Source organism: Mustela lutreola, chromosome 11 (genome assembly GCF_030435805.1).
Source record: "Mustela lutreola isolate mMusLut2 chromosome 11, mMusLut2.pri, whole genome shotgun sequence".
Lineage (NCBI taxonomy): Eukaryota > Metazoa > Chordata > Mammalia > Carnivora > Mustelidae > Mustela > Mustela lutreola.
The window spans coordinates 63,776,526-63,804,377 of record NC_081300.1 but is presented as its reverse complement, the minus strand read 5'-3'; the positions used below and the strand labels follow the sequence as shown (position 1 = coordinate 63,804,377).

Below are 27,852 nucleotides of genomic sequence, written 5' to 3'. Positions count from 1 at the left end.
CAAGCATTTCATATGTAATAACTAAATCTCTGGGGGAGAAAACGGGGTGTGAGTAGCTTGCCAAAACCCTACAGCCACTCAGCCATGGGGACAGAATCTCAAGCCCTGCCTCCTCCTCTCTGGAAACTAACAGCTTCCCAGATACGCGATGACTGGGAAGAATTGTTGTTTCTTGCTTTTTCTCTCTCTTTTTTAAAAGATTTTATTTATTTGTCAGAGAAAGACCACACACAGGCAGGGGAAACAGCAGGCAGAGAAGCAGGCACCCTGCTGAGCAAGGAGCCCGATGCAGAATTCGATCCCAGGACCTTGGAATCATGACTGGAGCTGAAGGCAGCTGCTTAACCGACTGAGTCAACCAGGCATTCCAAGAATTGCCATTTCTTAATTTATAATCATGGCTCTTTGTCTTCATTGGGGCACATGTTGGCCAACCCCCTCTCACAGATTCGGCAAGCCCCCTTATTCTCTGAGGCCCCATCTTAGGGGGAAAGCACAGCAGTTGCTCAGTAAACACTGGGCTGTTCTCTGCATGATCGCAAACAGGAACTATTCTGCAAAGAAAAGGATTCACAGCTCTGTACCTGGAAGGTAGAAAAGGGATCCCTGCACTGTCAGGGCAACAACCCTCACTCCCAGCCCATGAATGAAGCACTACATCCTGAGTCTGGAGAATGTAAATTTGTAGCAAGAGCAGACAGAGAGGAGCAGCCCTTGAGTCCAGGAGCGTCATTCTGGGCCCTGAAATACAATTTCCAGGGGAGGCAAGGAGAACGACTCCTGAAACACTCCTTGGACACATCACAGCCTCTGCTTTCTCGGCTGCCAAGTGTCTCCCTTCATCTCTGAGCAGCCCTCACTTCCCAATGCCCAAGGCCCCATTGGGCACGACAGATGCGTCTGTCCCTTGTGTATCAGGATGGCCTGGCTGTGCACCATCCTGGGAGATCACTGTCCAGGGGTTTAGCAGAGCAAATCTGAATTAAAGCGAAGGCTCTTAGGACCCCTTCTCGCACCAGCTATTTCCCCCTTAGCCAAGATTTTCACACAGAGGGCTAAAAGCTCCTTTTCATTCAGTTTTCAATTTAGCTGTCACCTCCTCAGGTCGTCACACAGCCTGATCTAAAGCACTCCTCTACACACTGCCCTGTTTTGGCTTTGCTGTCTGTAGGAGTAGGCCCCTTGTCTGCCTGTTCACTTCCGTAACCCCAGCACCTAGAACAAGGGTGAAGAAAGATTTGGCTGTGGCCAAATCTGACCCACACCTGTTCTTGGAAATAGAGTTTTATGGGTGCACAGCCGTCCATTCTTTAACTGGCTTTATGCTACCAGGACTGAGCTGAGTAGTTGCAACAGAGACTCTACGGCCCACAGAGCATAAAATAAGTATAATCTGGCCCTTTAGAGAAGGTTGGCTGACCCTTGACTAGGCACACAGTAGGTAAACAGTAACTGTCTGGGGAAGGAAGGTGGGAGGAAAAGACAAAGGAGGATGAAGGTGGTGGAGATCTGGTAGAAAGAATGGCACCAACATGACAGGTCAAAGAGGACATGATGGGGTAGGGAGCTTAACCTGCCTCAACTTCCCCAGTCTGTCTCTTTGGAGGCTCAAGACCTGTCATTTTATCTGTCCCGATGGACCTGTCTCCCTGGATGGCCCAGATTAGGTCAGATCTGGCCCTTCTCATGTTGTCACTGTGTTCTGATGAAGGCCTCCACCCCCTGGCTTCATGATGGCGGAGAGAAGGAAGAGAGGAGGTTTGGGGGAGTCCATACTAACGAGGCTGCTGTCACTTACCACCCTGGGCTAGGGGAGGTAGCTGTCACAAGCCAGACATGGTTCTACAAGAAAGCCACCTTCTCCGAAAACTTGCCAGCAGCCCCGAGAAAGAACCTTTGTTCTTGCTGTTTACCAGATGCCCCGGGGTGACCGCCCTTCCTCCCTCCCTACCTTCAGGGCAGGCCCCTTCTCACTGGCCCGCTCGCTGGCCCGCTTTCCCTCCAGCCCCAGCTGCACAAACAGCTCCAGCAGGTTCATGAGCAGCTCGTCCACGAGGTGCTCATCCTGGATGTTGGCTGCGATGTTGGCCAGGGCATTGATCACCGCCAGGGAGCAGTGCCTGGTGGGGAGAGAAATGACAGCTGCTACAACACAGGGTCTGGACTGCAAGGGTGAGGCCAGCTGACTCCTGCCTCATCACGCCCCTCAGTGCCTGTGAATGAAGGAGCCCTCCAGGGGGGATGAGTGTCTCTGTGAACACCAGCTCCCTAAAGGACAGTCAGCTGCTACAGAAATGGCTTTAACCTCTCCTGACATGCATTAAGGGCCTCGGGGAACTGCTTAGGGTCCAGAAATCCACACTTATAGAACTTGTGAAGATCTTAGGACACTTCTGAGTGTTGAAAGACTACTACATAGCTAAATTCCTATAAATCCTCAATTATAGGAAGCCTTAATTCACTATTACCACCCATGAAACTTTCCTGTGACGATCAGCTTCTTCCCCACACTGCCTCCACCATAGGGCTGATGCTAGTATTAGTTCACATCAGGCACTCAGGAAGCACTCAGTGGCCCTGGGACAACCTGCATTAGGACAGTGCTAGTAAAGGTAAGCCCTGGATACAAAGCTGACAATGCGCCCCCTGCCCAGAGAGTCACAGCAAACCAGCAAGGCTGGCCAGACTTCTGTGGGGGCAGCCAGCACCTGCCACTTCTATGCTGGATGACCTCAGGAGAGTGGCTCATCTTTGAGCCTCAGTTTCCTACCAAATAAAACAAGAATAATAGAATTCCCTCCTCACAGGGTGTAGGATGAATGAAACACTCCACATGAAGCACTGGGCTCATTGCCTGGCCCGCAGAAATCTCCCAGCAAACAGCACACCCTTCACAGACACGTGAAATCCTGGGAGGTAAGGGCAAACGGATGGCAGTAAAAGCCTCCACTGGTGAGGAAGAAGACAAACCACTTGTGGTAGCGGTAAGACTTTATGGAGGTGGAGTCAGAAGTTGAAGAACTGGTAGGCATGGAGAAGGCCAAGTACTGCATACAGCAGCGAGATGGAGGCAAGGGTCAGAAGGACAAAGACAAGGAGGGGAAGGTGTGAGGACCAAGGAGGTGCAGAAGTCACTTCGGGACAAGGAAGCAGTGAGGGAAAGAGGTGTTTTGGTCTGTGAGTCAGTTTCTTCACAGAGACCAGAGATGAATGGACCATCCATCCCCTTTCCAGATAAAGGGGAAAGGAGCTGAATGCCTCCCTAAACCAGTCCTCAGGCTGTTCTAGTAGCCTGGGCTTGAAATGGAGGCAGTAAGAAGGCAAAGGAATGACACCACAAGAGTGTGAATTTATCAAGAGCTTTCCTGTAGGTGGTCTAAATTACCCACACAAATGGAGACAGGTGTTCATTTGACAGATGACAGAAGAAGAAACGAAGGCACGGAGACGGTGATCTTTTTCAAAGGTCACACAGCCACACTTCCACCCACTAACGTAAGTTGGAGAGAAGCTCAGAATGAGCCCTGCACGTAAAGGTCAGAAGGAGAGAAAAGAAATGCCAACAAAGGGGCACATGTCTTCCCTGCCCCTTTCTTCCCTAGGTCTGTCAAACTCTTGTGAGATACTCCCGATGTGGAAAAACATGACCCTGCCCTCCAGGCGTTCACAGTAGGGGCAAGGAACAGGCAAGGAAGCATATCTTAGTCTGCCAGTAAAACTGGCCAAACTTTACACAAATATCAAACATCTGAGGATGAAAATGTCCACTCCTTCCGACCCTCCAAATCCCACCTCTCTGAATCTATCCTGAGGAAAGCGTCAGAGACACTCACAGATACACAGCTATTAGATCGTTGGATGTAGCGCTTACCAGTGGGAAACCTGGCAAACTACCACACCTCCAAGCTAGGGACTGATTAGATCTCAGTGCTGCTCTATGATGGGACACTCCGCAGCCATTAAAGGTGGCACATGGTAGAAGGTTAACGGCATGGCTGATGCACTGGTACATAAAAAAGCCTACTGGCTGGGTGGACACTTCGTTGTCAAGGGAGGGTCTGAGGTAATGACACTGAGATGCTCAGCTCCTAGTGGCACTCGCTCATTTCCTGCTTGTGCATGTGCTGATTTGTAGCATATACTGCTTTTGTAGGAAAAAAGTTTATTCAAAAGACAAATCCCCAAACCTCACACTTTTAAAGGGTGCTGAAAACTGTCATGATCTAGAGTGACAACGAGGTCTAGTGAATTACCTGTAGCCATGATCCTTGTAATCTTTAGTGGCTGAGTACACGACAGAGCTGGCCTTCACGCTGATCTGCTGGAAGAGATTCCATACTTCCTGATAAATGTATTGCTGGAAGAGAGTGAGGGACACAGTTACCGTGGCATGACTTCCCATGAAAGCCCTTCCTTGGAACATGAAAAAGGCCCCTCTACCATCATTCAGAGAAAGAGCTTCTGGAATGTATGGACCATAAAGGCCCAAAAGAACATCAAGGGCACCCGTTCCTAAAGCTTTCAGCAAACTTCACAAGCTAAAAGGGAAATGGTTTCAACTTAAATTCTATTACATGTTATTAACATCAGCAAGAAATGAATTTAAACCTCCTTTTCCCAGCACTTAGGGAGCCATCACTATTCCTTGTTACTTGGAAAAAAATCTCCCTATTCACTGTCAGGAGAGCTGTGAGAATTTAACTCATCTGCAGGGTAAATTTAATCTATTTTTGCACTCCTGATAGTCAAAGGGTAATGGGTTTTACCATAGGTCCTGCCTTACGTTTCCGGTGATAACCAGGCAGCCCAGCTGGTCAATGATGAGCACATCAAGGGGGGAGGGGGGCTGGCAGAATTTCTGCTGCAGGATCTGCAGAATTGGCTCCATGACCTTTGGGGTGTCCCTCAAGGCCACCGCAATGTGTCCCAAGGCTCGGATGGTATGGTCAGGAATCAAGTGAGCGTCCCTGTGAGGGGAGAAAGAGAAGCATCCTGGGAACAGTTCTCTGTGAAATGAAGCCCAGAAGCTACAGCCTGGACCTCAAGGTTACCACAGTCTGTCAGATGAAGTGGTCATCTGACAGCGGCTGCCTGGAATCCTTACTTCCAGTAGAAACATAAAGTCTCTGGCTCTACTCAGTATGACACAGATCTTTCTCTGCTCCCAAACAGTGGTCCAGGATCAACATTCTAAGGTGAGTTTCACCTTAAATGGGGGGACAGATCTGATGCATGACTCCACGCTCTGCAAGTAAGAAGCACAGAAGTGCAAGATACCAGCCCCTCCCTACCCCCCCGCCAGGCCTGCTGAGAACAACAGGCTGCCCTTTGGGGATGAGACGTACTTGTCACTCTCCTGGGAGATGTAGAGCCGGTTGGAGAGGCTGGCCAGGAAGGCCTCCACGATCACCGTGTCCACCGTCAAGCCAGCTTTCAGGCACCTGGAGAGTGAGGAAACCCACATGGCATGGGGCATCAGAACAACAGATGAGGGTTCTGTTTCTGGTTTTTGTCTCTTTGTCAGGTCTACAGAGTTTAAAAAACTGCTCTGAGCATTTTTTCCCCAGAAATCTGAATGAAAATCATTACACAGAATGAATTCAAAGAATTGCTGCAGATTTTGCCCATTTGATAACTATCTCAGTCAGAAACAGTAACTTCATTATTTGACCAGAACAGTTTACTTCAGAATGTTACACTCACCCTGATTCCAATTTAAAATTTCCAGAACTGTTCCTTTACAAGTTACAGTAACTGGTTCAAGATACATGGTCCCAAAACACCTCAGGGAATATTATATGATATACCAAAGTTTTACTAGTATGAAGAAAAATTTATTTTCTAAAGAAAAGAGGTAATTTTAAAAGCCCATGAAGACACAAAATCTTTTCAGGCATCTCTTGCTTTCTGTGTCTGTTTGGCTCCCATGCCAGAGTCAGAGAAGAGCATCTGGCTAACAGAAAAGGGCCGTCATATTCTCTTGATGGGGTTTCTGAGAGCATGGAGCCAGAATTCAGAGGGAGAGATACATTTTCATATAAATTAAAATGTTAAGTGGTTTCTGAGTTTGGAATGCAAGAGTTCACATAGCAGAATCCTGGGCAGCAAGGACACTCAATCATATAAAATCCGTCCCTTATGCTAAAAATTACAAAAAAAACAGAAAATGTGACAATGTGTCGTTACTCTGGATAATTGGCTGAGAGATAACTCTTTCCATTTTTTCTATATTTCCATTTTTAAATTACATTTATGATCAGGAAAAGAAAAACAAACCTTATTTAAAAAAAAAAATTTAGGGGTGCCTGGGTGGCTCAGTCAGTTAAAACATCTGCCTTCGGCTCAGGTCATGATCCCAGTAAGTCCTGGGATCGAGTCCTACATCGGATTCCCTGTTCAGCCTGGGATCTGCTTCTTCCTCTCCCTCTGCCCTTCTTCCCACACCCCCTCCAGCTTATGCTCTCTCTCTCTCAACATAAATAAAATCTTTTTTTAAAAATTTTTTAATAAACATTTAGATCTTTTTTTTTTTTTTAAGATTTTATTTATTTGACAGACAGAGATCACAAGTAGACAGAGAGAAGGCAGAGAGAGAGGAGGGGGAAGCAGGCTCCCTGCTGAGCAGAAAGCCCAATGCGGGGCTCGATCCCAGGACCCTGAGGTCATGACCTGAGCTGAAGGCAAAGACTTTAACCCACTTAACCACCCAGGTGCCCCAACATACATAAAATCTTAAAAAAAAAAAGTGGGGTGCCTGGGTGACACAGTCAGCTAAGCATCTGACTCTTGATTTCGGATCTAGTCATGAGCTTGGGATCATGAGATTGAGCTCCACATTGAGCCTTACATCAGGCTCTGCACTGAGCACAGAGTCTGCTTGAGAATCTCTCTCTTTTTCCTCTGCCCTTCCCTCCTGTGCACACGTGTGTGCGCGCGCTCTCTCTCTAAAATAAATGGAGAAATCTTTTTAAAAGTCTTCTTTTTTTTTTTTTAAAGATTTTATTTATTTATTTGACAGAGAGAGATCACAAGTAGGCAGAGAGGCAGGCAGAGGGAGAGAGGAGGAAGCAGGCTCCCTACTGAGCAGAGAGCCCGATGCAGGGCTTGATCCCAGGACCCTGGAATCATGACCTGAGCCTAAGGCAGAGGCTTTAACCCACTAAGCCACCCAGGTGCCAGAGAAATCTTTTTAAAAATATCATTAAAAAATATGCAATAATCTCTCTTTTAAAATCGGGTGTAGGTTTACAATAGTCCAAAACAAGCTTTAAAAAATTATGAACATTTCTCACTTTTTAGTAATTTTATCTGAAACTTTTTCCCTTCCTCCCCAGGTTATGCATCCCATTGGCCGGTCTCCCACCTGCAGATGTTGTCAATGGCAATGTCCCGGAGCTGCTCATACATGGAGGGTTGGGTCTTCTTTCCCGACATGACATTCAGAGTTGACTCAGAATGCTCATTGGTTACACTGATTTTTATATCATTGCCAGCAACTAAATGTAAAAATTCAAGTATGTATCTGGTTAAACCTGTCATTTTCCATCCCCTTGTCAATAATTCAAAACCAAAATATATGCTGATCACTTTTACCTTATAAAACAACCCCTCTAAAATGATTTGACCAAACATTTCAGCAACAGAAGTGAGAACAGAAAGGATGAAATTAACATGTTTAAACAAAAGGAAGAATGTTTAGGTTGCAAAGCGATAAATGAGTAACACAAAGATTTCTTAAGAAATGGTTTGAAAGTCCTGATGAACACCCACAGGTATTCAGCCCCAAGGGTGAGCCATGGTCCTGTCCCTGAGGATTACCTAGCTGATGTGCACAAAAATAATACGGGTGGGGGGTGAGTAGAGAGCAGGAGCTATAGAGCCACAGAAATCTCTCCTTGTCCCGGGGTCCAGGGAAAAGTCTTTCACCTGCTTGGAAGTTGGGTTTCTTCATCTGAAGGGAGAGGATAAAGCACCCACCTTCACAGGACTGACAGGATGGTATGAGCAATACAGCATTAGAGCCCCAGGAGGAAGCAGGTGTTAATGAATGCTAATGGTTACGGGTGGCCAGATTTGCTGTGAGCCCATGTCCTTGTCACAGAAATGTGATAATACACTCATGAGGCAGGAATAGGGACTAGCTGAGACCCAGCTGAGATCCAGCATGGAGAGCTCCTGACCAGTGTCTGGAACATGCTGGACTCTCACTTTAGACTGTCTCAGTGATAGAAGGAGCCAAAAACCAAGAGGGACTAGAAGACCCCTCAGTGGTGGCAGGAGTATATGCCAGGGAGGGTGGAGGAAGGAAAGAACTGTAGCCAGATGGGGTCATGTATGGAAAGCCATGAAGAAAGGCATAAAGGAAGAATGAGCCCAAGAACAGGGCAGGGCGCACAGCCCAGCCACAATCTCTTAGTCACGAAACCATAGCAGGCTGGCACACAAGGTCATGTGGTCCTTTTCTTGGACCCTCAGGGACACATGGGATTTAGGAGCTGGAGAGGTGGCTTTGGGTACAGCCATCTGTTACCTGTGTGGTACTGACTGTGGCACTTGTAGAGCTTCACCAGCACAGGGGACGGGACAACCAGGAAGTCCCGCAGAGACGGTGTCACTGAATGTACCACCACCGGGAACCTCTCACACAGGCGGCCCAGACCCTGTAACACACCATCAAGCCATCATACAACATAGGCTGTAGCCAGCTGAGCAGGCCCAAGCAATAGATGCCCAACCTTTCCGACACCTGAGTTGGGGACCAGAAACTTCCAAGGTCAAAACATTCAGGGCCACTTTGCTCTCACGGGGCAGAAAAAGAGGAAAGGAGCATGGTCTAGGCTCTGCTTACCCTAAACAGGAGATATATTGCTAAATTGTGTCCATTTCTTTTGAAAGCAAATTTAGGGGAGAAAGGATACACAACATGATTTCTGAACAAGGGCAGATATGGTTATTGGGATTGGTCAGTTGGCAGGTTAAGAATCTCTGAGAACTGCAGACATTGGGAGGTGTCCTCAGCACTTAGCCTGTGGTCTTGGGAATGGCCCACACAGGGTGGTCTTGGGAATGGCCCACACAGGGTGGCCTCTCCACAGACTCAGCTGCTCATGAAAATCACAGAAATCCCTGGCACACTGTCAGCAGCAGCCCCCCACTCATTGATGAACCGTGTCCACAGCAGGCTCTGGTTCAAGTTCCTGGAGACAACAGCTCAGGTTGTGCTGCTGATACACCAACCAGAGCCTAAAAGATATAACAAGAAGATTCCCCTGGTTGATGGGACCAAAGCCTCACCAGTGTCAGTGAGACTCACCTGCAGACAGCAAATAAGCAAGGGCAAATGAGCAATGATGACTTTGCTGGACGTCTTAGACTGCAGCTTCTCGGAGAGCTTGATGCAAAGATTTTCAGCACCTAACGTCAAAATGAGAGGAGGGTATGAACTATTAGCAAAGGCCAATATTTACAAAATACTTGTTCACCAATTAATCATACAATTAAATGCCCATGGGCATACTTTTTGCAGACTTTATTAATAATGAGTGGCTACACCAGAAAGTATTTACAGGCAGTCAGGCATCCTTAACTGAAACCTCATCTCTGCTCCATCTCTGCTGTTGTGAAAATACCAGCCCATGTGGTGAGGGACTGTTCTCTCCTCTCTGCTGGCCCTGAGCCTCTCATCCTAGTGCTCTGCACATGGCAGCCATCCACAGTCTGCCACACACTTCCCATTCTGCTATTCACTCACCCTAGACAAGCACCTTTTCCTCCAGCACAGACCTCCCACTTCTCCACATAAAAGCCTAAAGAACCATCAAGAAATAAGGAAGAGAACACACAGTCCCTGTGGCCTTGGCCATCACTTCCTCCCGTGTCCAGTTTCCTCAACCTGAGGACAGGACACCGGACATCTTGGGCACCGGCAGGGGCAATGCTCACCCTGCTCGTCCTTCACGGCCCACACCATGAGGTCCACACAGGCAGCGTTTGCCTGGCAGCGAAGCTTGAGGGGGCTCAGTTCATTGTGGACCCGGTCGGCATCGTGTAGAATCTTCTGGAGCTCCCCTTGGCTCGTGTTGAACTGCTCCAGCACAAAATCATGGATCTCCTTCACAAAGGAGGTTGGAAGGTCTGTGGGAAAGACAGCAGGCATTGAGGGTGGAAACAAACCACCAAAGTTCAAGCAGTAACCCTATGGTCTCTCCCACTCTAACAGAAACCCGAAAGGAGTAGGTCTGCTGCCGGCTCTTTTGGTTATAAGAATGCCCACTGAGGGGGCGGCGCCTGGGTGGCTGGCAGTTAGGCATCCAATTCTTGATCTCAGCTCAGGTCATGATCTCAGTGTCATGAGGTCAAGCCCCTGCTTAAGATTCTCTCTCTCCCTCTGGCCCTCCCCACCTGCTCACATAAATACACAGAGGCATGCTGCGCTCTCTCAAAAAAATAAAAAGAAAAATAGAAAGAAAGAAAGGAAAGAATGCCCACTGGGAAGAATTTGAATAGGTTATGCTGGCTGTCAGCATACACACTACTGGGCACTCAGGAGAAATGACCATTTCCCAGGGAAGTGAGAGCCATGCTGTGTTTTAAGCAGTCAATATTCTAAAACTTGAATGTATGAAACACAGAAACTGGGATGTATCATTGCTAGAACTGGTCCCCCTAACAGTGAGAAATACTTTAGTGGTTTTGTTGTTGTTGTTGTTGTTGTTTTAAATGAAAAGGTTGTGGGCTATATCAGCTAAGGGGAAAACTGGCTATTGCCTGAAGATGAGAATTCCCTGGGTACAGGGCTGCATCTTTGGGGCACCCAGAGTTCACAGCTTCTTCCAACTTTCATCTTTGGGGCCTGGAAAAATCAGGAGACTCCCTGTGATGGGAACAAGTCAGAAAAGCCAAGGAAGCTGGCAACATGAGGCTCAGGTGAGGAGAGAAGCCTCAGGGCACCTGAAGGTCAGGTTGGACAGGCCAGTCCCTTCCACCCTTCTTTGTGAACCTAACACTTGCTAGGTCTCCAGCCTGACACAAAGTCCCAGGAGTTTCTGGAACCGAATTAGGAAAACAGCTAACTAGATTAGAGTACGTCTTGTACATCTTGTATAGTACACCTTTTCCTTGACAGAATACTACATAATCATCAAAACTTACGTTGATGGAGAACATTCTATAACATAAAAGAAAGCAGGAAACACATTTTAAAAATGCACAAAATAAGGAAAGGCTAAATTTGTGTGTGTGCACATGCTAAACCATAATATCTGGTAACTATAACTATATAACTATAATAATCTGATAAATAATCTGGTAACTATTTTCTCTGAGTTATCAGATTATAATAAATGCCTCGTTTTCTTATTTTTTTAGCTTTTTGAAATATCTAAAATAGACATGTTAAATTGTATACAAGATCGGGCAATCAGGACAAGACCAACACAGCCATGTCAGAAAAGCCTCTGAGGAAATAAACCCACCAAAGGAGCCATCATTGATGATATCACGGGTACAAGATCATGGACGGATCTTTTTCTTTCTTATTTGCTTCTTCCCCCAAATTTTAGTAATGTGACCATGGTACTTGCGTGTTTTTAAGCAGCCATGGCAGAAGGAAGAACAGACCTGCGGCAGTGGCCTGGAACCCCGTGTCACCGCAGTCACATGTGGGCGCAAACCGTCCCTACCTTTCATGTAGTACAGAGTGTCACGCAGCATCTTGAACATGGCCACGTAGAGAGGGTCGCTGAATGTGGTGTAGTAGAGATCAGCGCTAGGGTTGGCCTGTGAAGGAACAGAGACATGTGACTACACCATGGAAATCCCCGGACCTCCTTCTGCCTTCTAGGGTGAGGCCCAGCTGAGTGAGTATTATATTCCTGATGTAGCATTAGAGAGATGGAGTCACCGTTTATCATGATTCACCATTTGGAACAGTTGAATTCCTCTCCTCCTTCTCTTAAGCATCAGGCAGAGGAAAACAAAAGACTCAGGCTGTTCAGAGATGCCTGTGGGGGGTCACCACTGCACCCTCCAAACCTCCACATATTGTTCTTATGGAAAGAACCACCCTCCTCTCACTGAAAATTCACCATCTTTGGCTGTCTTACAGGAACTGGAGAAGGAGAAAGACAGCCAAGCAGCTGTCAGACCACCGTGAGGTGATCGATTTAAAAGCAGCAGCACAGAGCAAGCTCTCAGGGGGAGACTGTGTGGCCACTATGGGGACACTAAGCTGAAAGCTGACTGACAACCTGTCACTTCAGTCCCCACCCACAAACTCTTCCTGTTCTCTCTACGCACAGGCTCACATCAGGCTGATCTCAGGATGGTGACCCGAACAGATGTACCTCTATCACGCTGGCTACGACTGCGTCCAAGGATTTGAGAACAGGCTCCTCGACGATCTTCTTCACCTGTCAGAGGAAACAAGACCTCGTGAGGCACCTGATGAACACAGGGAGAGACAGAGATGCCGGCTCCCTCTAATAAAGAACAAATCATGTTAACAGATGAAACCACACTGCTCATGAGATGAGAAATGAGATGGAAATGACAGATCAACAACATACCCATTATGGCTTCACATCAAACTATAACACAGATAATGTCCTCAATTCTGCCATCACTTTGAACTTGTCTTCCTGCCATTGAGTGGAAAAACATGAAAACGGGAAAGGAACCAACTCCCTCAAATTTGCTAACATTAGATTTCCATTTCCAAGATGTGAAAGTGTTCAAACTCTAGGCATCACTGACAATGCACCCAAACCTCCTCCCAGACATCAGGGACACCTTCCCAGCCAGTCCTCAGCCCTCTGACTCCTCCTCCTCCTCTTGCTGCAGGCCTGGTGCTCCAGCCCTTTGGAAGCTGCCTAGGTACTCCGAATGCAGTACACATTCTAGATTTCTAACAGAAGCACTTACTTCCACCCAGGCTCTGTACTAGCATTTAATACAGGAATGAACTGTTCTGGCAACCGCAGGGCCTCCTGATAAAACTGTCTGCCATGCCAACTGTAGTTCTTAAAGAAGCTGACTTTCGAAATGTATAGACAGACAATGATAGAAGAAATGAAAGGAGAAGAAATGAAAAACTGCCAAGAAGAAAAGCTAACCTTGAGAAGTTAAAACATAATGGGAAAAAGAACCGCCTTTATAAAAGAGTGTGAAACACGCGGCCTTCAATTGGGATTTCTGACATGAAACTAGGAAGAGTTACCTGACCACCTGAGAAGGCCACTCCGGCCTTTGGTCTGGGACACTAACAGGGAGGAGAGGTTTAGGGAGAGTTTTCCTTCTTGAGGGCAACTTCAAAAACATTTGTAGGCTATTTAGTAATTCACTGTGGCTCTATCCTCAATAATTAATGCCAATGCTTTCATGCTTTGTTATGTGTTTTTAAAGCGGCTCCCCTCCCAGTATGGAGCCCAACTCGGGGGCCTGAACTCATGACACTGAGATCAAGACCTGAGCTGAGGGGCGCTCGGGTGGCTCAGTCGTTAAGCGTCTGCCTTCAGCTCGGGTCATGATCCTGGGGTCCTGGGATGGAGCCCCGCATCTAGCTCCCTGCTCAGCGGGAAGCCTGCTTCTCCCTCTCCCACTCCCCCTGCTTGTGTTCCTTCTCTTGTTGTGTCTTCTATCAAATAAATAAATAAAATCTTAAAAAAAAAAAAAAAAAAAAAGACCTGAGCTGAGATCAAGAGTCGGATGCTCAACCGACTGACCCAGAGAGGTGCCCCTGCTTTAATGTCTTCATACATCTTCAGCCTAAAACCAGCTCCTGCAGGGATTTCTGTTCACACTCCACACTGAGGGAGACCCTCTCATTCTTTTCAAAGATGAAAGTCTCATTTTTAGAGTCTGTCCGTGATAGCATCTTTATTCTTATCTACCCACTTGAATCTGTCTCAAAGCAACTCAGCTCAATCATAACAACTTCAGAGTCCCTGGATCAGAGACCCATCTATTTCAGAATTGGGACAATGGCACCAATGCCTTCTCTGATGCTACCTCAGAGGTCAGCCCAAGGTATCCAAATATGAAAAAAAAGGTTCTGTATTGATCTAAAAATATCAGCCAATGGGGGGGGGGAGTCCAGAGCAATAAGGAACTAAACTTGGGGTCAGATTCCCTGGGCTGAGTCCCAGCCCTGCCCTTGGCTGATGGATCCTTGATGTATCTGGCACTGATTGCCTCACCTCTAAAATGGGGAGGAATCCCCGCCTCTCCCACATGAGCACTAAAATGATTCAATGAAAACGTTACACAAATGACTTCATGTCTTACTCTCTCCTTCTTCCAACAAAAATTTATGACTTCTAAGTCATATTCTGAAATACTGAAAAACTCCTAGTTTTTCTTTTGGAAAAACAAACAACCAACCAGGGTTTGCCGTCCAAGTGGCTCAGTCAGTTAAGGATCCGACTCTTGATTTCAGCTCAGGTCCTGACCTCAGGCTCATGAGATTAAGCCCTGTGTTGGACTCCACACTCAGCATGGAGTCCGCTTGAGATTCTTTCTCCTTTTCTCCTTTTCTCTGTCTGTCTACCTCTGCCCCTCCCCGACCACTCACTGATCTCTCTCTCTCCATGAAAAATCAAACCAAAACAAAAAGAAAAACCAAAACAAAAGCCATGCTTATACCACTAGTGATTTTACTGACTGAGGTACACAGGCTCTGTTTAACCACCGATGTTTTCCTTACCAAGTTTAAGAGTTCTCGAAGCATTTCTAGTGGAATATTAAACTCCTTATAGGTGATGCCATTGAAAAGAGGAGAAACTGAGAAGCTGGAACTGATGGTGGAAAAGTAGTAATCAGGCTCCAGGGCACTCCCATCAGGTAAGTACGAGACTGGTAGGGAAGAAAACCAGAAAGTCAATCACGGTCACATGACCAGGATACTTCCCCAAGCTGCTTCCCTCAGTAACCAACAAAGGCATAGATTTGGCTTTTGTTTATATGCCAATTCTTTTTTTTTTTTTTTTTTTTTTTTAAATGAACAAGTAAAGGCTGGATTTCAAATCTTTGGAGAATGATACCTTTTATGAGAGTGTTTCACATCAAAGCTCAGATATAATCGTGTCCTAGTACTTTCAACACAGACAGTATAACTTTATGGAGCTAGAAAAAAAAAGTATTCCTTTCTTTTTTTTAAGTATTACATCTTTTTAAAGGTTGACATATGTAAGTTTCAGGTCCTCAGGACCCCAAGATATTTCACCACCAAAATTAGAACCAAAATGTACATTATTAGAGGTTTCAAAATAAGAACAAAAATAAAGTCAATCGTCTAATACTTATGAATAAATATGAACCCCCAAAGTCTATAATTGTTTGAAAGTTATCTACAAAACAAGACTATGACTAGAAAATAGTTAAGTTTGTAGTATTTTCGTATTAAATAGTGATAGACAATTACCAGCCCATTAAAAAACAAATAATAAATTTTATTGCTTCCTGAAGCCCTGCATCACAGAAAAAGCGAAGAGTTGGGTTTATCCTGATTGTGTCAAAACTGGTGTGTATTTCTATGATGCTAGTGATGTTCTGCTGACCTGATTACAGGCAAATGGGTCCCATGGGAGCAAACAGGCAACTTACAAAGAGGATGGGCAATAATATGGAGAGCAGTTGAGACACTGGAGGCCAACATCATAAATGATCACTGAAGGAGGGAATGAATGAGGAAAGAGTGAGGACAAAGCTGGTTTAAATAGGTAGGGAAGAAGGTAAGAAGTATGTGTCTGTGTCAAATGTTTATAAATAGATGTATTTACACACACAGATATGTATATTTATTCATAAGTATTTATTTATTCATATTCACTCACAAGTGCTGGATACACATACACACACACACACACACACACACACACACACAAAGGAGTATTATTCAGCCTTAAGAAAGATTTTGCTGTTTGCAACATCAATGAACCTGAAGGACATTACGTGAAGTGAATAAGCCAGACATGGACAGAAAATAAACTGCATGATCTTACTTATATGTGAACACTTTAAAAAGTCGAATACATGGGAGCAGAACTGAGCAATCGTTACTATGGGGCAGGGAGATGGGGGAAATGGGGAGATGTTGGTCAAAGGTACAAAGTTGCAGTTAAATAGTATGAATAAGTCTAGAGAGCTAATGTATAGCATGATGACAATATTTAATAATATGGCAACAAATACTGGAAAGTTGCTAAGAAAGCAGATTTCAGGTGATATCACTGCGTTAAAAAAAAGAAAAAAATGATAATGGTGAGGACATGTTTAGAGTCATCACTTCACTACGTAAATGTATATCAAATCATCATGTTATATACCTTAAGTATATACAAGCTTATTTTTAAAATAATAATAAAGAAGATAAAATGTTTGTGATTAGAGGACACTTCTCAGACGCCATGAAATAGGGACTAAGGTAGAGATGGAGGCAAAAGACAACAACTGCAGAGTCAAGGATCTAAGAAGTGAGATTCATGAGGGAGGAGTCACTGAACGTTTTTAAGGTAGAAATGATTTGTGCTTTTAAGAAATAACTCTTTAAAAACATTCTTACAGATCCGTAGAAAAGGCCCTGGAAAGAGAAGAAAGACCAACTGCAAGAAAAACCAGACTTGGGGTGCTGGGCTGGCTCAGTCAGTAAGGCATGCAGCTCTTGATCTTGGGGTTGTGAGTTCGAGCCCCATGTTGGGTGCAGAGATTACTTAAAAATAAAATCTTGAAAACAAAAGAAAAATCAGAGTCGAACAGGAGGTACTGGAGCAGAAAAGGAAGGAACAGTGTCTTGGCCTGCTTGTCTTGACAATGAGGTGTACTTTCAAGAGCAGGAGCAGAGCTCACTGCTGAAGCAAAGAGGCCAGCAGAGTCCTGCTCAGTCTGTCTCTGCTGGATGAGTGCAGAAAGTTCACACATGTGGCCCACACCTAGGTGCATCCCCATCCTGGGCACTCTCTGGAAGTGCACCAAGGAGGGCTGCCCCAATGAAGAGGGGCCCATAAGTAGAGAGATCAGAAGAGCTGTTCACCAGGGAAAGCAAAGCCTTCAAGGGTACACCATGGCTGTCTTCAGATGCCCCAAGGACAGACAGGTGGCAGGGGTTGTTTAAAGCCTGGAGGGCACCTGGGTGGCTCAGCTGGTTAAGCGTCTGCCTTCAGCTCAGGTCATGATCTCAGGATCCTGGGATCAAGCCCCACATCGGGCTCTCTGCTCAGTGGGAAGCCTGTTTCTCCCTCTCCCTTTGCCTCTCCTCCTGCTTGTGCTCTCTCTTGCTATCTCTGTCACTGTCTCTCTCTGTGTCAAATAAATAAATAAAATTTTAAAATAAATAAATAAATAAAGCCTAGAGGGATAATTCAACCACAAGTGGTTCTCTCTGGAAGCAGCAGGATTTTGAGTGAGTGAGCTTGGCTTTTACATTCCAACATACACACAGACTATAACACAGGGTACATTCTCACACAGCTAAGAGACACTCTAGGCAAAGCTGCCCACATTTATTTGAGTTCAGATTCTCTCATTTTTTTTTCTTTTAATTCCCCTCACATCTTTTAAGATCCTATTGAGAAATGCTCTTTTAGTAATTAGCATGATCCAAAAATGTAATAGATATAACATTCTGGTTTCCCCACTTCCTATCACTTAATCTATCACTTAACTGAGTCTTACTTCTCTCAAAAATAAGGCAGAGGCGATTTTACCACATGGCTGACACTGTACAAGGCTATCCTATGAATCTAATTCAGTAAATTATGTGAAAATGCTTTGTGATCCACAAAGCTCTATAAAAAAGTACTACTTGTAAAAAAAAGTACTACTTGTATCATTATTACATTTAAAAAATATATTATTTACATAATTAATGACTTTAAAACAAAAAAAAGCAGGGCCTACCATGAGTACTTCCACCTGAAAACCAGTGCTTTCACAGATTAATTTATTAAAATTTTGATGATAGACACATGAAGCTCTGTGTATATATATATATTTTTTAAGATTTTTATTTATTTGGCAGAGAGAGAGAGATCACAAGTAGGCAGAGAGAGAGGGGGAAGCAGGCTCCCTGCTGAGCAGAGAGTCCAATGCAGTGGTCAATCCCAGGACCCTGAGATCATAACCTGAGCTGAAGGCATAGGCTTTAATCCACTGAGCCACCCAGGCACCCTGAGAGTCTGTATATTATCATCTGCACTTTACTGCACCCTTGAAATATTTTAAAATTAAGAAGTTTAAACAAAAATAGAGAGTAAATGCTTTCTAAAAGTTTGACTCTCTAGATGCATGACAGCAGAGTGTTATTATTAGCATCTTTTACATCACGGTAAGTCACAGTGAACCTGCTCTCCAAGTACCAGGTCAATTTTCCTGTCAGAAAGGTGAAGCCCACCTTCAAAGTAGTGAAAGGCAGATCCTCCAGGGGAGCTGGGAGGAGGCATTCCGCGTTCAGGGCTGACCTGAAACACAAAACCACCTTACAGATTAGGAAAGGCCAAACTGCTGTCAGTTTCTCCTTAGACAAGATTCTCCCTGCCAGCCCAATGTTTGTACCTCCAGTCCTGGTCCACACCTTACCTCCTCCCTGAAGCCCACCTTAGCTAAGTGTTCTCTACTGTATACCATGTCCCTAATTTCTTCGTGCTTAGCCATAGATTTTATACTTCTTTAGTAAGTTGAATTATTCTTAGCACTTGGTGTCTTGTCTCCCTTAGCACTTAGCTTGTCTCCCTGAGTCAATTACGTACTTCTTTTTTTTTTTTTTTTTTAATATAATTTTTTATTTTTTATAAACATATATTTTTATCCCCAGGGGTACAGGTCTGTGAATCACCAGGTTTACACACTTCACAGCACTCACCAAAACACATACCCTCCCCAATGTCCATAATACCACCCCCTTCTCCCAAACCCCCTCCCCCCAGCAACCCTCAGTTTGTTCTGTGAGATCAAGAGTCACTTATGGTTTGTCTCCCTCCCAATCCCATCTTCTTTCATTTATTCTTCTCGTACCCACTTAAGCCCCCATATTGCATCACCACTTCCTCATATCAGGGAGATCATATGATAGTTGTCTTTCTCCGCTTGACTTATTTCGCTAAGCATGATACGCTCTAGTTCCATCCATGTTGTCGCAAATGGCAAGATTTCATTTCTTTTGATGGCTGCATAGTATTCCATTGTGTATATATACCACATCTTCTTGATCCATTCATCTGTTGATGGACATCTAGGTTCTTTCCATAGTTTGGCTATTGTGGACATTGCTGCTATAAACATTCGAGTACACGTGCCCCTTTGGATCACTATGTTTGTATCTTTAGGGTAAATACCCAATAGTGCAATTGCTGGGTCATAGGGCAGTTCTATTTTCAACATTTTGAGGAACCTCCATGCTGTTTTCCAGAGAGGTTGCACCAGCTTGCATTCCCACCAACAGTGCAGGAGGGTTCCCCTTTCTCCACATCCTAATTACGTACTTCTTAAAGGTACCAACTGTCTCCTACTCAGAATAGAGCTTGGCACCCAACTGCTAGGGAAAAAAATACTAGGAGATGACTAGGAGATGAAATCACTTATAAATCTTAAAAGGCCAAAGCAAGCCCATGTATTATTACACAGAATTCTAGTGAGAACCTTTCCAGTTTCATGAATTTCCTCAGAGAGCATGCCAGTGAAATTTTCTTCAAGTGAGCACTTAAGAAGAGCTGACCTCTATGCCTGCCTCCCAGGCGCACAGCCCCACCTGAGAGATGCTGGACACACTGCTGGTCTTCCTCTTCAGGGTGCCCTCCTGACACACCGTCAGCAAATTGCTGGGGAGGATGGAGCGGAAGTCATTGAAGGATCGCCTCCGCACACCTTCAAGCTCCTCAGGGACTCGGAGGGAATGAGGAGGGACTTTGGGGAACAGTTTTGAAAGCAGAGACTCTTCCGTGTTGCTGTAACGCCCAAATGCTCGTGAGATTCCGATCAGGCATGGGATGGCGTATTTGCAAAGATATTCTAGAAGACAAAGTGAAAATATTCCAGTATCAAAAGGCTGCCCGGGAGCGAGTTGTGCTGCACCAGCTGGTAACACTGGCTGACATCTCACAACCCACCCCCTAGCAAATGTGGGTCAAAACAAGCCACATCAACAGGTCAGCCCAAGGGCTGACATGAACAACAACTTCAGACTACATCTTTGTCACACACAGCTGTTCTCTCTGGGAGGTCTCAGTCTAGGCATAGTACACCCAAATCAGTAACACAGGTAGTTCTATTATCAGGTACCTTTACTATACTTAATATATGTTGTCCTCCTCGTATTAGGTTGGTAGCCTTACACTAGAGGCAGCTGGGCATGTTATAAACGAAGAAACTGAGGCCCAAAAAGGGTGAGGTGACTTGTCTAAGGTCACCTGGTATTCAGGGAGCAGAGCTGTGCTCATGACTCCCAGGTGGCCTTTTAGCTAATACACAACAAAGGCAAACTAATACAGGAAGGTTTCATCCATCAGGTACACAAACAGTAAAGCACAAAAAAGAACACTGGGAAAAGCAAAGGAAAAAAAGTAATCACAAAGTCATTAAGGAAAAAAAAAGCCTCAGATTTATATTCATACCTTTTTCTTGAATCTCCAACGCCTGGCACATTCCCAAAAGGACATGCAAAACCTGCAAAAGTGCCTCTAAAATCTGTAATAGCCACAGAAACAGAAAAGACAAATTTATAAACAAAATCAGGTAAGTCTCACAAAATTAATTCAGAATTAGAAGGAGCTTTATACACTATCTTCACACCCATATCTGATACATCTATCCCTGAATGACAGCTCTGGTGAGTGGCCAATCAGCTGAACTTCCAGGGACAGAAACCGGCCCTCCTGGGTTGGTCCAGAGTGCCCCCTAACTGTGGGCCAATATTGTCCTGTGGGGCTTGTGACCTCTGGCCCTTGGAGCCACTCCTTTTTCCATATTCCAGAAACAGGTGATAGGCCCCCAAATCTCTTTTTGTGGCAAATACCCCCAATTCTTTCAATCCATTCCTTAGGACTACACGTACTTTACGATGCTGAGTGTCTGCTTCTGATTTCACGGTAGTCCCATGTGTCAAAAACAGTCTCAAATTGTGGTGCTCAGGGAAATACATTCATATTCCAGGATGTTGGGACTCATCCTGAGTAATCACCACACTCTAAACATATTCTAGACTTCCATCCACATGACGTCAGCTTTTAGCCAGCTGCTTCACTCTGCTGGCTCAATGAGCTTACAGATACCTAAAATACTTGAATCTTTTCTACACCACTACTGATGTTGTTGGCATTTTTTGCCTGTCACTGACGCCACCAAAGCTCAGGGGATTAGCTTTCATTCATTGTTCTGGTCTCTGATTCCCAGCATTGTGTCATCTACAAATGAAACCAACTTGCTTTCTGAATCTTCATTTATGGCCCTGGCTTGTTTTGCTTCAATAGTAAGAGGTGGAGGGGAGGCTAGGGGAGGCTTCTGCTGGGTCAGCACCCTCTGGGGTAGTCCAGACAGCTCCACAAACCTTCCAAATTGTTTTGACCTTTAGCCCGTATTCTAGATCTAGGATTTCAGGAGGGTGTTTCTCTAATGCCTTGTTGAAGATCAACTAGATTCCATCTACCTTATTTTCCTCTTCTACCAGTCTTGGAGGAAACCCCAGGCAAAGAAGATAATAAAATTGTTCTCCTATAATGTGTTCCCAATCAAGGTAAATTTCTGACATGTTGCTGATGTTAAACGATGCTGAATAATATATGAAGATTTGAAAAGCAAGACTTTCTCCATTTCATATATTAAAGTTATGCCATCATCTTTAGTATTGATGTTTTGATAAATGTTATTTATAAAAAAGCCCTTAACTTACAGCCTGTTAACTTCTGAAATAATGATCTACAATTCTAATATATTTAGTTATCTCTTTGGTCAACCTATAAATAAAGAACCTAAACTAGGAAAGAAAGATGGAAAAGAACATTAATGGCAGAAATACTCTCAACAAAATTTACAGTTCTATTAAGTAAAGAGACTTTAAAAATTAAAAAACAGATACAAGAACTCAAATAGCATAGCTAACTGGGAACATTTAACATATAGATAAGCACCTGGCACTCCTTGGCAGGAACTGAGGATAACAGCATATACGAACTGATTTTCAAAAAAAAAAATCTGATTAAGAAAAAGTTTAGATTCTGATTGTATTCTTTAAGAAGAAGAGTCTGAAAGGCATTTAAGTAACATTTCAACAAAATAAAATGAAAAAAAATCTGAGCACTTAAAATCTGAATATAATTTCAACTATCTAGATAATTCCCTTCCATGAATGAATCCCCAACAGAGTCAGGAAAGTGAGGGGCATCTGCTTTTGGCTGCCGACCTGCCAACCCCACAGGACTACGGGGAAAGCTTAATGAGAAACAGTCAATGAGGTCACTGGGTAACCTGCAAAGTACTGTAGGCAAGCATTCAACGTTTTTTAGGTGTGTTAGTACAAAATAAGTCAACTGAAACAACCTGATCACTTCAAAAGTTTTTTTTACTCTTTTCGTTACTTTGGGACTCTTGATTGTGTACAAATACACTCCAGGGACGCCTGGATGGCTCAGTCAGTTAAATGTCTGCCTTCAGCTCAGGTCATGATCTTGGGGTCCTGGGATTTAGCTCCCTTGCTCAGCAGGGACTCCGCTTCTTCCTCTCCCTCTGCCCCTCCCCCTGCTTGTGCTCATTTTCTCTCCCTCTCTCTCAAATAAAAAAAAATAAAATAAAATCTTAAAAAAAAAGAAAGAAATGCACTCCAATTCACCATGCACTTACCTCATCCCTAAGGGAGGGGTCCCTATAAGCCACATCAGACAGCAAAGTGACCAAGCAGAAGCTGAAGCTCTCTGCAACCGGGAGGGTGGCTGGAATGCACACAGACGCGAGTCAGATCATTACCGCTGAGACACCAGGCCACCCCTACTGGCCATGTAATCTGTAAATTCCCTCTCTCACGGGGCCTGCTAAGGGACCAGTTTACAGGGATGGCTGCCCTCACTGAGGTGAACCTCAAAAGAATAGCTATGGGCCCAACATGGTTGCTGAGAAATACCTTTAACTTTTCTTTTAACAGAATGCTTTGGTTCAATAAACTTAAATGTTTCTGGGCCAATTTATAGCTTGAGATTATACAGTCTCCATTTTTTATTCCTGACCTAGATTTCTACCCAGGATGAGAAACCAATCTTGGTAGAGTATAAGAGATGGTATATGGAGGCTACCCAATTACTACCACTTTAAACTGAATTATATGTTTATATTTCTTTTCTGCTTTATTTTGACAAGTAGAGATAATCTTAAGAGCTTCCAAAGATTTGCTCTATTCCTAATAGGTTTTTAAGCCCTTCCGCTACCGACCTCTTCATAGAGAGGTTCTCCGGAGCCTGGCCTCAGGGTCGGGAAGGGATCACTGTACCTAAAAGACTAAAAGCTAACCAGTGCTGTGATGGCATGCACCTTAAAAATATCAAAATCACTCCTGTACTGGGGGTCTCAGTGGGTTGAAGCCTCTGCCTTCGGCTTGGGTCGTGGTCTCGGGGTCCTGGGATCGAGCCCTGCATCGGGCTCTCTGCTCTGCGGGGAGCCTGCTTCCTCCTCTCTCTCTGCCTGCCTCTCTGCCTACTTGTGATCTCTGTCTGTCAGATAGATAAATAAAATCTTTAAAAAAAAAAAATCACTCCTGTATAGGTCTAATCGCTATTAAATACTAAATCAATTTTGAATATTGAATATTTAACCAAGATCTATTCATAGTACATGGCAGAAGATTGTTACACATTCACTTCTGTACCTATAATTTTAAGATGCAGCTCTAGGTTCTTCTTAAACTTGAGTGTGATCAGAATCATCTGCAGGCTTATTAAAAGGCAGACTGCCAGCTTCCCTAGCCCCTGGGTTCTAATTCAGTAGCTGTGATGTGGGGACTAAGAATCTGCATTTCTGACAAGTTCCCAGGTGTTGCTGGTGCTGCTAGTCCCGGATGGCACTTTGAGAACTTACTCCTCTAGAGTTTAAAAGCATAATTTATACTGCCTTAATAAAAAACTAAAAAAGAGTGAAATGCTGCCTAATGATTAGAGATTTATGTATCTCTAACAATGTTCCAACAGTGCTAAAACTTTCATTCTAGTGAAAGTCCATGCACATAGAAGTGATATTTTCTTTGAAAGAAAAGAAAACAGAAACAGCTTCTGCTGGTATTCTGCTTCTCCCCAAATTAGACAACAGTGGTGGACAGAGATGTCTGACTTTCTAGCAATGCTTTCTATTTAATCTGTCGTCCTTTAGGGTGGGAGGATGGGCAAAATAGAGAAAGGGGACTAAAAGGTACAAACTTCCAGTTCTAAAGCAAAGAAGACGTAAGGATACAATGTAAAACATGGGGAATATTGTCAGTAACAGGTAATGACTTGGTGTGGTGACAGACTGACAGACGAAAGCTGGTTTATCATTGTGATCACTTTGTAATGTATATAAACATCGAATCACTATGTTACATGTCGGGAACTAATATAATATGATATGATATTGTATTGCCAACTACCTTTCAATAAAAAAAACTGTAAGGGCGCCTGGGTGGCTCAGTCGTTAGGCGTCTGCCTTTGGCTCAGGGCATGATCCCAGGGTCCTGGGATTGAGCTCCGCATCGGGGTCCCTGCTTAGTGGGAAGCCTGCTTCTCCCTCTCCCACTCCTCCTGCTTATGTTCCCTCTCTGTCTCTCTCTGTCAAGCAAATAAATAAAATCTTTAAAGATAAATTAATTAAAAAGAAAAAAATTGTAGCCCCTTAAATGCCAGGATACATACATAATCTGGGGTCTGTCAGTTTTAGGCACAGTAGGTTACCAGAAATGATGAAATCCAAAGGACAAGAGAATTAGGCACAAGCAGGATGTTCATGAGAACAGTAAAACCTATCTATAGCAGCTGAGCCCATCCAACAAATTGGGGCCATGCCACCAATGAAAAGGACAAGGCCGTCTTTATAGGCTCCAACCCCCTGCTATGTCTGAAGGTGGGCCTCAGCCACACACAGGTCATGATCTCTAGAATGTTGGAGGTGTTCCAAACTGATATGGGAGTCTTGGGAAATCAATACCTAAAAACATCAGTGTTGCAAGTGCTTAGCACAATGCCTGGCACATAGTGGACTTATATACCATTTTTTAAAGGTAATAAATTTAAATAAAACTCAGCAACAGCAACAAAATGATAAACTATTTACAGTGAACATGGTGTTTAAGTCCTGAACATCCATCACATCCTTCCTTTTAGAGTAGCAGCAATGCAATTTGGAGAAATGGATTCACTCCAAGAGTGAACCTATTCGTCTAAGGGTCATAGACAGGGATGGGCAGGGGAACCAATTCTAGCAAGGAGACATGAGACATGGGAAAAGGTTCCTGAAGGTCTCCAAGCTCCTGTTCACTCCTAGAATGCAATGCAAAGCCGGTTTTCTCAGCCTTGCCCCCACCTCCCCTCGACCATGGGCTCTGGACAACAAGGAGTAAGCACAGCCCATGCTGCTACAGACAGGCAGTTGTCTCACAGCCAAGAGTGGAACTAGCTAGAAACATTGTACCTGATGCATAAATATCATTAAACAGCTGATTCATACAGACTGTGAACATACACGCCATTCCCTGAATTGAGGGGAAAATTTACACATTACCTCTGCCTTTCCGAGCTGTGCTTTCTTCTACCCAATACACTTTTGGAAGTCCTTTAAGCAGTCGAAGAAGGTAAGGAACCACAGAATCTTTGTGCTTAAAAAAGAAAAAAAATACATTTAATACAATGTGCAGCTGGTAGTTTTTTTGTACTAAGCCCAAAGCAAAGCATTTGCATCCTCACCATCTCAAAGATGGATGTTCGCATGGCAGGGCACCCTTCCTGTTTCCATGTGGCAGCAGCAGCAGCAGGTGGCATCTGGAGGTTATCCCACCAGCCTGCACCAGAGGTGCCTAAGGAAGGGCTAAAACCTGCCCTTCTGCCACTGAATGTCCAGCCTTGCTCTGGCCCTTACTGGGGGCTGGGACCCCATGATGGCCTCTGCAGGAAAAGGTTTATGTACGCACACACTCTCAAATACGCCCTCAGCGAGAGTGTTCAGAGAGAGCCCCCAAACCCTACAGTGAGTCCCAGGCTCAGATCCTCTAGACTGAGGGAGGGTCACAGCCACAAGCTTCTAAACTTAGTGAAGCCTGGGTGGCTCAGTGGGTTAAGCCGCTGCCTTCCGCTCAGGTCATGATCTCAGGGTCCTGGGATCGAGCCTCGCATCGGGCTCTCTGCTCAGCAGGGAGCCTGCTTCCCCCTCTTTCTCTGCCTGCCTCTCTGCCTACTTGTGATCTTTCTCTCTGTCAAATAAATAAATAAAATCTTTAAAAAAAAATAGAAAAGAATAATTAAAATGCCGTTTATATGCATCTAATTTTGGTTTTTGATATGGCCTTGATCAAACAACCTATTTAATTCTCAAACTATGGCTCTAAAATTAAAATGCTTATTTTTATTTCAAATGTATGAATACTCTGTCAAAAATATTAATCCTTACTGAAGTAGAATTTCCAGGACATATAAGCATTTTTAGATACATAAAAATTCAAATATCTAACATCTTTATTTTCCCAACATAGCATGGAATTAAAAGTGATTCTTGATAATGATAAAAATAAACAAACAAATAATAGATTCTATGTTCAGTGATTAACCATTTGCTTCAATTAACTTTGGGAAGTACTGAAAAAAAAGGTCACATCATTTTCTGTTGGAGCCACAACACTGATTTTTAAATCACCTCTAAGAGATACATTAACATGTACTCTAAAACTTGTATCTATCACAGTTCTTTTTTTTTTTTTTTTTAAGATTTAAAAAAATTTTTTTAGAGGTACCTGGGTGCCCAGTTGGTTAAAAGCCTGCCTTCAGCTCAGGCCAGGACCCGGGTCATTGAGTCCTCTAGGATCTCCCTGCTCAGCGGGGGTCTGCTTCCCTAGTCCCTCTTCTCCCCCCAACTCAGGCTTTCTCACTCGCTCACTCTCTCTCAAATAAGACAAATAAAATGTTTTTTTAAAAAAAGTTTTTTTATTTTAAAGTAATCTCTACACCTAATATGGGGCTTGAATTTACAACCCCAAGATCAAAAGTCCTATGCTCCACTGACTGTACCCGAAATCTGTAACAGATCTGAAAAAAGATTGTATTATGTCAGAATTATCTCAAAGAATACTGTCCTTTTGGAAGGAAAAAAAAATGTTTACTCAATCTGAATAAACATCTGACCTTAGATTGAAAATCAAGTCTACTCTGGAGGGCACACAATTACTTCACAAAGCATTTTAATTAACTTTCTAGCCAAACAAAACACAGTAACAACAACTAATAACCACTTTAACAACCTAATTATTCACACAGTTCAAAAACCAAAATTTCTTAAGAGGCTGTACATTAATTAAATTAATTAAATTACTCCCACCTGTTCCACCCACTCTGCCTCACCATCACTAGCTGCTTTTATTAGGTTCATATGCATTCTTTTAGTACTGGTTTAGGTAAATATAAGCAGGTACAAATTTAAATTCTAATTGCACTCTCCCTTTTACACTGCAGAAACACTTTTAATGTAGTAAAGACTTACCTGAAGATCAGATTCAATGAGAAAAATGCCCAACGCAATCACTGCATCTCTCCGTCTTTCATCCAACTGGAAGATCCCATGGAAGTCTACTGGGCACATACAGAGCAGCTTTTGGACCTAGACAATGAGACCAAAAACAAACAACAACAACAACAAAAACCCATAAGTTAA

The 27,852-nt window shown here is 44.0% G+C and overlaps 1 protein-coding gene across 1 annotated transcript in view; it reads right to left on the bottom strand.

The window, feature by feature from the left end:
- Positions 1-27,852, bottom strand: part of PI4KA (phosphatidylinositol 4-kinase alpha) — a 115,182-nt gene that overhangs the window by 66,904 nt on the left and 20,426 nt on the right. Inside the window, exons 2-18 of the mRNA XM_059140278.1 lie at positions 27,682-27,798; positions 25,717-25,810; positions 22,822-22,910; positions 20,601-20,673; positions 19,739-19,998; positions 18,386-18,452; positions 14,702-14,850; positions 12,345-12,410; positions 11,682-11,778; positions 9,943-10,134; positions 9,314-9,414; positions 8,531-8,660; positions 7,364-7,496; positions 5,346-5,441; positions 4,784-4,967; positions 4,254-4,357; positions 1,952-2,120 (exon numbers count right to left, since the gene is read on the bottom strand). Of these exons, the coding sequence (XP_058996261.1) occupies positions 1,952-2,120; positions 4,254-4,357; positions 4,784-4,967; positions 5,346-5,441; positions 7,364-7,496; positions 8,531-8,660; positions 9,314-9,414; positions 9,943-10,134; positions 11,682-11,778; positions 12,345-12,410; positions 14,702-14,850; positions 18,386-18,452; positions 19,739-19,998; positions 20,601-20,673; positions 22,822-22,910; positions 25,717-25,810; positions 27,682-27,798 (2,121 nt within the window). The remainder of the gene's footprint in view (positions 1-1,951; positions 2,121-4,253; positions 4,358-4,783; positions 4,968-5,345; positions 5,442-7,363; positions 7,497-8,530; positions 8,661-9,313; positions 9,415-9,942; positions 10,135-11,681; positions 11,779-12,344; positions 12,411-14,701; positions 14,851-18,385; positions 18,453-19,738; positions 19,999-20,600; positions 20,674-22,821; positions 22,911-25,716; positions 25,811-27,681; positions 27,799-27,852) is intronic.